The 12,020-nt window shown below is 36.7% G+C and overlaps 1 protein-coding gene across 36 annotated transcripts in view; it reads right to left on the bottom strand.

Annotated features, from left to right (window-relative positions):
* Mier1 (MIER1 transcriptional regulator) overlaps positions 1-12,020 on the bottom strand; it is a 51,315-nt gene that overhangs the window by 24,473 nt on the left and 14,822 nt on the right. For 33 of the 36 annotated variants that reach the window (XR_015619720.1, XR_015619719.1, XR_015619721.1 and 30 more), the window contains 4 exon segments: positions 9,627-9,772; positions 1,452-1,613; positions 733-865; positions 94-158 (listed from right to left, as the gene is read on the bottom strand). Coding sequence is in view for 33 of the 36 variants with exons in the window: in XM_087549129.1 (XP_087405255.1) it covers positions 94-158; positions 733-865; positions 1,452-1,613; positions 9,627-9,772 (506 nt within the window). In the remaining 3 variants the exon portion in view is untranslated. 36 annotated transcript variants of the gene reach the window in all.

Below are 12,020 nucleotides of genomic sequence, written 5' to 3'. Positions count from 1 at the left end.
CATTTACATACTGTTTAAATGTCACAATAAGACTAATACATTAAATTCACTAATATATATGATTTATTAAAAAGTTAAGTTTTGGGAAAATACCTTTTTCCAGTCTTCTGAGGGAATATAATCTTCATCTTCTTCAGATTCTTCTTCTATTTCACTATCTAGAATACATAAGAAAATGATACTATAAAATAGACACTTATTCTGTCCATACTGATATTATCTTTGCATTTTTATACCTATCACCAAATATTTAGATATGTCAAAAGGTCGGCTAAATTGGGTCAAGAGATTTAAAATCAAGTAATAAACAAGGACTGAGACAAAACAGTATTTTCCAAAGAATGTTTCTTTGGGAATTTTGTAGCAAAACTTTGGTGGAAGATCACGCCTGGATACATTTTAAAAACCATTATTCTCCCCAATTTCTATTTTATCCATGCTGGGCAAGTTGTTGCTTGGTTACACTCAAATGAGGATGATTTACAGGGCTGGCTGGTTGCTTGTATGAAACGAGGCCTAGTGCCCCAAGCCTGTAATTCCAGCATTTGGGTGGTAGACAGGAGATCAGAAATTCAAGGTCATCCTCAGCTACCTAAGGCACCTACTAGAGTCTGATCCTTGGAAAGCAATTTCAGAATCAGTGAATTCAAATAGCAATAGAACCACATTGGAAGTTTAAGTAATACAGAAGAGTGGAAATTACATTCTAACTTCAGCAATAATAATACATACTTGTATCAAAATATTTACATCGACGTGGGCGGATTATTTCCTGAGCATCTTGGGAAGTAACAGACTGTGAGGGATCATCATTGGAAGACTGAGTTTCATCCTCCTGACCCGATGAATCCTTTATATTCTCTTCCTATAGAATAAAAAAAGTATTTACAGTATAAAGAATGCCTTGCAGCCCAGTAGTCAAGTTGTGTCTCAGCTGTAACTGTAAAATTATGATGAGCACACTAACTGTAATGTGACTCTTTGGCATAGGACTTATAGTCCTAGGCATTTATAGAGTTAGGTGCTAAGGGAGCTTAGCGATGCTAATTTCTTAGTTTTGATAAAGACAAAGTTACAGCAGGTGTTAACATTAGGGAAAGCAATGTGACCCTCATATATCTAAAGTGAATTTTAAAAACTGAATACAGAGCTGACAGTCAGCCTGTATTATTTAAAACAACTTTTTTTTTTTCTTAAGTTGGGACTATTTAGACAAAGCAAAAAAAAAAATCTGAAAGGACATAGATCAAATTTATCTCAAAGATGCGGATCATAAGGAATTCTCAATTTTTCTATCACCCTTTTCTGTATTTTTATTTTTAAGACTTAATCTTCCTGTGAAAATTATATTTAGAGTTTAGTGCTCTCTGTGCTTCACTAATCCAACAGAGACCCGGGGAAATAAATGTTCTGTATGTAAGACAGAACCTACTGAGTGTGCACTAACTTACTTTATTTTCCCCACTGCAGCCACTGTTGTCATCATTGTCCGCATCTTCATCATCTTCACCTTCTTCCTCCTCCTCCTCCTCCTCCTCCTCCTCTTCAGGTAACTGAACAGTGCTGCCATAACCATAGAGGCTGAGAAGCTCGTCGATTGGCATGTCGCCTTCCTAAATACATCAAAACACGTCAATCTCTGAGATCAGTGATTTAGGATTTCCATGCTAGGATTTATAAATCTGTGCAGTGCTAAGTTGACACTTGTTTTCTTTGGAGTATATGTGTGTTATGTCTAATATGTTCGAAAATTTCAAATTATTATGAAAAGGAGAAATGAAAACCCATTCTTTTATTTCTATAAACTGACCACTTCTAATTGGTCCATATATCATTGTCAATAGACTGAAATCAATTACAATTTTTGCAATTATTTGGTCCATGTACCACAGTCAGTTAGCCCTTATATATGGATTACTATGAACAGTATCCTAAATCATTTGGGACAAAGAGGAGTAATTAGAAAACAGCATGTCATCTAATTCTGTATGTCCAGAAAGGGAGGTTAAATCCCTGCTCAGATGAAGCACACTGGAGGAACAGACATTATACACAAAATGATACAAAGTCATCCATACTTTTCTAAAGTAATCTTCATTTACATGTAAGTCATGCCAGCACTGATATCTACAAAACTATTACAGTAACTATCACATAAATAAGAAAACATGGGCACATACATTAAAGAGTTTCTTTATGAACACACACACACACACACACACACACACACACACACACACACACAGACTGCAGTAGAATATAGTCACATTTTCATCATCTAACTCTAAGGTTGATAATCTTACTAGTGTATCTTAGGGTCTCAGTCAGGACCTTCTTCAATCCCTCCAAAAGACATACCCACTGTGAAGAAAATGAAGAATAGCCTTATTTGGAAAAATAAAACCAGTTTTCTGCAGAAAGCAGTTACTAATCAAGTGATATCAAGCATCATGAAAAATAAATTCTGATTATAAAAGAAAAAAAATCAAAGTTTAACCCAAATTATCTGAACATATACATACAAACACAAAGACATACATGTCAGTTTAGAACCTAGAGAACTGGTGCTCTTATATATTTTATATTTTATATCATGTAAGATAATATATTTTATATCATGTACTTTACTGATCAATAGCTAGCTAGCTCACATATCAAACACATTTCTGCATGGGAATATATATATATATACACAAAAACACACATTGCAATGTGTAACATAAGTTGGTAACATAAAATTAATCTCCCATCATTAGAATTCATGCAGGGGTGTATACGTGTGTTTAGGGAAGTTACTGCTCGTGCAGAGGACCTGGATTCAGTTCTCAGCACCTAAACTGGGTAGCTCACAACTGCCTATGACTCCAGTTCCAAGGGATGTGACACCCCTGACCTTCCTGGGCACCTCACCCACATGCACACCCTGACACACAGACACACAGACATAGACACACACACCCCACCACCACCCAAATTTTTAAAAACAAAACAAAACAAATCTAGTAATTATAATCTGTAAATTCCTCATAGGAAGAAAAGGCCATTTGATATTTATACTGTACACTGTAAATCAACCTGTGAGCATTTTGGAAGAGAGCTCGGTTCTGAAGGGTCTAATAACTTGTAGATGCCATGGTCTGACAAGCAAATGCTGCACCGAGCATGGCATCACTGTGCCACATGAAATAACTGACAGTCACACTGTGCTACTTTAAATGTATAACCAAAACCATACTTAAGGTATTGAAGGAATTGGCACATGGACATCTAAGCTGTACCAAGGACACTGAAAATGGAGATTAGGAGTCAGTACTTACACAGAACAGAACTTCAAAACCAATACAGAGAAACAGTAAAAAGAGGTTAGAAAAAGGAGATTCTTCATACACATTCAACAGCCTTTCCAGAGCACTTCCTAGTGGTCAAGCACCTGAGCTATGTGCTTTGATTTCACTTTTTCCAAGAATGAAGGTAGCCAAAAGTACTTAGTCTCCTTAGTTAGCTAATCTTACCAGATGTTTGCTACTTTTTCATTCATATTAAGGAAGTAAATCAGAGATACAGAGCATGCTGTTTAAAGACTTTAACCCTTGGGCCTCCTAATTCCAGCTCCTGTAATTTTCCTTAAAATCACTGGGCAGCCCAAGTAAGAAGTAGGTCGAGCGACTGAAGTTATAACATTAATAAGAGAGCCACTAAAGCCATGTATGAGAGACACACTGAAAGAAACACTAACACAACAGTTTACAACTATAACTCTTAACAGCTTTAAGAATTCATAAACAGCTTGTTTTTTTTTAGTTCATTTTTTAGGACAATGGATGTTACTACTGAAGTGAGTATTGAGTGACAATTTAACAGAGCTCGTTTAAATGGCATACTCTATTTTGAAATCATCTTCTGAATAGACCACAGTACTTAGTCCACTCTAGAACATATTGAACAACCCCCACTCAGGGTCCTGACTGTCAATCTGCCTTATTTAAAGAGATTAAAGTCAGCTTGAAAGTTTATCAATAGAACAGGATGTTGGTCTTACTCTAGAGTATCTTGGCCTAATGTCTTAGGTGAGGAGTCTCTAATCTATTTTTAAAAACTTCCAAGTAAGGCTTCATCTATGAGTACAAAAGACCACTAATTTCACAAGTGTACGATAAGATAACCAGCGAATCAGCCTTTCCAGTGATTATAGCTGATATAGTGATTATAGTCCAGGAAATAAAGCTTAGACATTGTTTTTAAAAATCTTTCACTAACATGACAAATAGCTTACAAAAAGGTTAGATGACATATTAACTGTATAGAAGGGAATTTCACTCTGAAAAACAGAATAATTAAATCACAGACTGTTTTCTTCACTGTAGCATAGATAAGAAGTACAACTCAATTCATAAAACATTATTCCTCAAAAATCTCAAGTCACCTCCAATATTCTAAAGGAAGGGCAGAGGTGGGGTAAAAAGTGACCTCACCAATACCTGAAGGGGCTCAAGTAGAGAGGTCAGTGACAGAACTGGTACACAGTCATTTCAACAGATGAGAAACACTTAAGCATCAAAACTAAAAACATCTAACCCTCCTGATAAAAGCTTTCCATATTTACTATGCTTTCCCTAGTAAATGAAAACTATACCCTCTCCCATTATTATTCCAAAAATATAGAGGTTATGGAAATATCCGTAATACATTAATCATAGATTAAATTTAAAACAAAACAATGTTTTTAAATTTAATTTGTTACACTTAGATTTCTTAAATGACCATCTTTTGTCCAGGTCTGATCCTCGTGGTTACTGTCTATGGTCAGCTTTACTCATCAGAACTATTCTTGGTTGTTCATTAGTATGCAACCTAAGCTAATAAATACTATTTCTTAGTTATAGTTTTCAGAATAACTAAGGAGAAAAGTACAAAAGTCTAAAACACATGAAAAACTTGAGTCAGTATCCAACACTACTCAAAGTGAGGGGAAAAAAAAGCTCGATGGCTGAAAAAAGAAAATGTTCACAGCCATAGTTTACTGAACATAAGTGCCATGTTTCTGTATTGTATTTGAAAAAATGTACAAGGAACATGACTCATAAAAGTTCAGATAGAATGTGGTGTAGGTCTAGTACAATCAGCACCAGGGAGACCAGACAGGACACATACCAGATAGGCCTTAGAGCAGAACTGTGGAGTTCTAGTCTGGACTCCACAGTTAGTACAGAGACAAGCTGGGGTGCAGAGCTGAGACCATGCCCCCCTACCACCACCAAAAGAAGATTAACAGGAAAACATGAATGCAAGTAGAATAGATAAGTTCCTACTAGTATCACACAGTTTTTTGTCTTTCGGGAAAAGGTTTCACTATGTCTATACTGACCTGGACCTCACTTTGTAGCCTAAGCTGGTTTCCAATGCATGGTCTTTTCTACCTCAGCTTATAGGTGTCAGAGTTAAAAAGGTGTGCCGCTTAGAAGCCCATTTTTATTTGTAACTAGAGACAGTTTTAGAAGCAGACCCTCTCTGAGACGGCAGCCCACACTTTCCCAGCAATCTATCCTTGATGGGCTTTATTGGATTCCTCTAGTCTCTTAGCTAAAAGGTGAACACAATGTAGCTTCCTCTGAGGCTTTCAGAGCATTTTGCCAGCATTTTTCTTAGAGAACACATGGAAAAACAAACAAACTGAAGACATTAAACCTTGGGTCAAAGAACAGACTGACATGGGGTGTGTGTGTGTGTGTGTGTGTGTGTGTGTGTGTGTGTGTGTGTGTGCGCGCGCGCTCATGCGATTCTAACCAGAGACTGGTAGACATCTGTGTATGTGGAGATGGGGTGGGAATGGGGTGGTGCATGTTAATAGCAGGTCAGGTGACGTTGAGTATCAATTGGACATCATTGTACTAGGGTCTATCGATCACCTATTTTAGAGGTAGTTTCATTATCAAAATCTATATTCTACCAAGCATTAAGGGACTTCACTGAACTCACATTGAAGCACTGCATGAAGAAGCAGTGTTTTTTCCACCATCCAAGAGTAAGGACATAGAAAAAGGATAACAGAGAACAAAAGCTACAGGACACAGAGCACCTTCTCACAGCTGTGCATCAGCTTTCTCTGGGAAGAGCAGAAATGATACAACTGAGATTTAATTTATCACATGCCAGACACTGTGCCAAGTGCTTTCATTATCGTCTTCATAGAGATGAAAGTTCAACAATGTCCATCAATTTATATGCTTATGAAATAGCAATTTTAAAAGTACATGCCCCATTCCCTAACTCACTGACTTATTACTTACTTATATAATGCACATATATTTTCTTTCTTGAAATCTGACTTCAGGTTAAATGTTCATTATCCTGATGCAATCTGAGATAAGGGCTGAGTAGAAAAGACTATGAGGGATAAAGACAGACACATAAATAAAAAAGATGGACATTACAGTGTGCATTAGGAAATAGGTGTGTAAACACTCTAAAAGTAAGTGGGGCAGTTCTATCTGTGTAAGCTAACTGGACACTGGCTAGGAGAGTTCAGACAAGTGACACAATGAGAGCCGGAGGACACCTGTCACTCCAAGGTTTAGACTATGCAGTCGCTGAGTGCACTCTAGTGAAAGCCTTGATCCCTAGGTTTTAGAGCTGAACCAGAAATGTGACCAATGCTTTAACTTGTACATTAAGCATAGATTTTGTTAGATTTCCTTTTACAATGCATTTAAATATATAGACGTAGTTGACAGTACTCTGACTTCTGACTGTATTACTAGAATTGTACTCATGCTTGGTCTCTTGAATTTTAACAGAGTACTGGAAAGGGTTAAATTTTGCTACTGGTAATTTACAGCAAACAAATACTTTATACACTTTATGTGAATAACTTTAACACTCCTATTAATATCACAATAAATTCTAACCATTTCACTAACGTTATTAGAATACTTAAATGTAAGACTTACATAACATCTTTTATACTGATGGTACACAGCTATGACTGTACACATCAAAGCTCGTTATCAACAATACTCACTGAAAAATTTAGAATTCAAGTTGAATGAAATTAAAACTACCTTCCAAGGATTCGACTATTTGAATAGCTATCTTTAACTTATTCAGTTGATTTTGATCTGAAAGAACGCAAACAGATGAAAGTGCAATTTGTTGAATTTACTGCTTATTTGTGAATGAATTAACTGTGAAGATTGTTCATAATTACATTAAAACAACAACAAACAAACAAGACAGACTTCAAATGAAAGCTCAAAATGAATCCCACCCCCACCGCTGTCTTGCTTCTATATAAGCAAATGAGTAATCAGGAAGACAAACTGGTTTACTTCTTAAAAGATATTGGTTTGGTTCATGGCTATAAAGCTTTTAACTACATGAAATCTAACACACTGTTTACCCTCAGGTTATGAAAGTTCTAGATATGGAGCTACTGAAACCTCAGACTTGGTTCTATGTGGAAGTCAGGAGATTCTGAGTTGTAAAACTGCTGGAGATGAAAAAATAGGATTAGTTCTATTCTCCTTTTCTTCCCTTATCTAACCTCTATAGATTTAAATTAACATTTCCTAAAGAAGAAAACAGCAGTGACTGACTACTCTGTTCCTTTCAAAGACTGTTCCTGACCTCCAGTACAGTGAGAGCCTTTGTAATAGTCAATACGCAATATAGATACCAAAAATAAATTCAGTTCTCGGGACAAAGTTAAAAAAAAATACATAGGCCCTGTGGATAATGCTAGTTTTAGTAACTAAATGATCCAAACAGGACCCTGGCAAGATTTAACTAAATGGTATCAGGACTCCTTTCAAATCCCCAACTAAATTCTAACCACAGATAATTACTGTACAAGAGTAATACCCTCCATTTTTCTCTACCTAAATACTAGCACTGTTTCTGCTATAATTTTCTTTATATATTAGGTCATACATATAAGTTTTATTAGAGAACAACAGTTTACCTTATGAAATTAATGAAGGGCATAAGTATTACCTACAGATACAAATGTGCATGAACTATGGTGTGAAATCAAAGCTAAACTATACTGAATAGGATATAGCATTTTCTAATTAGCATACAGGTATGGCAACACCAAATCCAGAGAAGGCAGAGAATCCAGATCCCAGAGTGCCAGCCAAATAAAACTCAAAGCTGGAACAAATGAACTAGCCCAAGAATAAAAGCAGTTAGTAAGGTACAACCTAATAGGAGGTTTATGGTAAATGGAAAAAGTCCTATCAAGCAGTTGGTTTTATAGCCAAAATTAAGAAATCTATATTTTCTTTTAATTATAGGAGATTGAAATAAAAGTTTAAACTTTAGAAAGGTTATTACAGATACTGAATAGAAATATATTAGTAGGCATATAATAACACATGAAATAGGAAAACCATTTAGAAAGTAGTCATAATAGTCTAGGATAGAAAACACCCAGTGAGGTAGATATGAAGCAAGAACTGGTCAGAGGTATTTTAGTGGAGAGGAATGACAGGCTTATTTATAAACTTGATGCTAGTCATGAAGGAAAAGGTCTTCCTAGTTCCAGACTTAGGCAACAACGTAAATAAATAAATATAAGTATTTTTTAAAGTGACAGTTTTTTATAGAAAGAACAAGTAATGAGGGAATACTAAGTTTTGTTTTGAATGTATACAATTTTAGAGGTATTTGCTGAATGTCTAAAGGAAAAGCCAAATTGGTGAATGAAACCAGAAATATTAATGCTAATCCAGAAGTACAAACTATCAAACAGAAACCATGAACTACAAAGTTAGGTAGTTTTTAGACTTGGTGTGCACGTGGCTCCAACTTGCTCTGTGCACATGTAGACCAGGAGTGCACCCTTGGGAGATCTGCTGTACTTAGTGAGCACTGCACATTCTGGCGCAGCTGACCTTCATAATACATCTGAGCAAGTCTCTAAGAGAGACAAGAACTGAAGTATACGTCTGGCACCAATAATCAAAATAATATGTAAGCCAGGTGTTGGTGGCACATACTTTTAATCTCAGCACTGGGAAGGCAGAGGCAGGTGGATCTCTGAGTTCCAGGACAGCAAAAGCTACACAGAGAAACCATGACTTGGAAAAACCCAAACCCAAACAAACAAACAAACAAAAAACCTAAAACAAAACAAAACAAAAACCTGAAGGTGTAGGTGAAAAGAACGTGTAGAGGACAGCGGAGAGAAAATGGAGAATAGGAAAAGTCAGAGAACACAAATGAGAAAAGTTCTCCAAAAAGAAAAGTACTGATTGGACCATAAAGGCCAAAGGTAAACCTGATAGCCAAAGACAAGACAAAATCTAGAACTTTAATTAAAAGGAAACTGATGGCATTTAGGCTATCTACTCACCCTGAAGAGGGTAAATAAAATATGCAATAACTGAAGAAAAAGGTCCCCGAGAGAAAATTTAGGATTCTTTCATAGTCCATTTCTCACACAGATGTATACTTTACCGAAAATTACTTGAATTCCTTTATTTTATCCATTTTAAAAGTCTCAACTTCAAATGTTAAATACCCCACCTATGGTTATAGCAAAATTTCCCACATAAACAGAGCACCAGAGTCTCCAGTGACCCCCTCTCCACATGCTGCACCACTTCACCCCAATAAAGGCCATTTACCCTCGCAAGATCCTCTATTTCAGAACTGAAGTTTGTCTCTCCTTCCATCATTTCTTCTTCTTCTAATGTTCGCTCATCATCAAAATCATGAACCAGCATGTCAGCTGACGGATCAAACTCATGGTCCTCTGACGCTGCTGAGCCCCCTAGGAGAGAACATTTTCAGATGTATGGTAAGCCAGAGTCAGCCATCCTACCAGTACTATTTCAGTATATATGCACTGTTTATTTGGGGCTAGATGAATGTCGAAAAGGACCAGGAAAGACAGACACTGTAAATGTTTCTACTTTAAAAAATTACCTTTACTCATGCCCACTCGCAAAAAGCTCTTGCAAGAAACTGCCATGGGTCACCTCTATGTTCAATTACATTTGAAAAAAAGGGGGTAGAATATTGTAACTTAAAAATGTTGCTGTGATCTTCTAATCAGGAAACTCACGTTACAAAGAAAAAAAAAAAGCTCTATCAAGTTAAGAATGGTCTTTTATGTGGAGGGAAGAACAAAATGAAAACAATTGTTTGATCACCAGATAAATGTTTGAGTCACTCTGGCGACAGAAAATACAATCATCTATTACAGAATAAACTTTAGGTCAATGACAGGTTGCATACATTACAGTGGCTATGCCACACAGTCTAGGTGTGTGGTAGGCTTTTAGAGGTATGCTGATATTTGTATAACCACCTGAGTTTATCAATGTTGCTGTTAAGCAACACCTGACTATCTAGTGAAAATGTACGTTACATCACAACAGTACCTTGAAAACATGTTTTAATATTTGAGTAGTTTATCTTGGACTTATGCAGCTGACTTTGATTTGAAGTTAACTCAGAGGTTATTAAGAGTAAAATGTATTAAGACGAAATATACAATGTTTATCAAAGGCAGTTCAAATAACTCAAAGAAACTGTATATCCTAACCAATATTTAGCCTAGCTGGGGGGGAAGGGGAAATATTACTAGAGTCAATAGGGTTACCCTCAAATGGATGGGAGAAGTGGGAACATGGGTGTTCTGTAGACGTTTCCCACACTGATTACTGCCAAACCAAGACTTCAGTCTGCACAGGCACTGCTTGCTTATAAACTAGTGTGCCATGCTCAGGGTTGCATTAACACACAGGCCAGCATCCGTGTCTAGCTCTGTTTAAAAGAATCAGTAAGTAAAATGAAGAAACCAGGGCATACCAATGGATCTAAGTCCTTCAGTCAACTCTCACATTTTCAGAACCATTTCTTTTACTATGTGCCAAATAATATGCAAAATCATTTGACAAACATTCTCAGTCCTGAAGTAGTGTACAAGGTAGGTACTTTCCCCCACTTGAAAGGGGGAGGGGAGGATGCACGGCTTAAGGAATGTAAGCAGCACTCCTAAACACAGGACCAGCATGGGCAGCAAAGATGGAGCCAAGCCCTAGCTACAACCTTAACTACTGAGCTCCAAACTTCCCCTAAGTCCTCTACACATTTTGTGTCTAAAAACACTTAAGGAGAACCTAGGTTTAATAACATGTGTGACCTGTATACCCTTACAGGAGGAAAAGCACATGGCAGACAAAATGCTTTTTGAGAAGTGTTTGAATGCTATTCAATTTTATTTTATACTAGATTTTAATGATGAGCTATTAGTCATTATGCAAGTTTCAGAAGGACTTATAGAAAAGCATCCTGTCTTAATTTCTTACAAGAGACTCTTTAAAAAAAAAAGATTTATTTATTATATGTAAGTACAGTGTAGCTGTCTTCAGACACACCAGAAGAGGGCATCAGATCTCATTACAGATGGTTGTGAGCCACCATGTGGTTGCTAGGATTTGAACTCAGGACCTCTGGAAGAGCAGTCAGTGCTCTTAACCGCTGAGCCATCTCTCCAACCCACAAGAGACTGTCTTAATTTCATTGGTATTCTAGCAGTTGAACTACTACATAAGAGAGTTAGCATGAGAGCATAATTTAAGGACCATTAACTTGGAGTTTTGGTCTTATCATCTTTTTTTTCACTTTCCTGAAACCTTTCTTCTGACATTTAGCAAACAACAATGACGTATTCTCACAGAGCAAGCTACACTTATATTCACCCTTGCAGACCGAAGACTCTTCCAAAAAAACCAAAAAAGCTCTATTACTAGAGCTGGAGAGATGGCTTAGTGACTTGTGCTTTTGCAGAGCACCTGGATTCAGTTTCTAACGCCCACCTTAACTCAAATTCTAGAGGATTCTTATGTAGTCTGTGAGGACATGTGCACTGTACATGCATTTATATAGGCAAAACACCCACCCACACACCAAAATTACATCTCTATCCCTCTCTTTTGGATATTATTAACCTAAGCACAACACGATTCTTATTGAATATGGATATTGCCAAAAATCATTACAACTTTAGTACC

This window comes from Rattus norvegicus, chromosome 5 (genome assembly GCF_021556685.1).
Source record: "Rattus norvegicus strain SHRSP/BbbUtx chromosome 5, alternate assembly SHRSP_T2T, whole genome shotgun sequence".
Taxonomy (NCBI): domain Eukaryota; kingdom Metazoa; phylum Chordata; class Mammalia; order Rodentia; family Muridae; genus Rattus; species Rattus norvegicus.
This window is presented reverse-complemented; position numbering and strand designations above follow the sequence as displayed.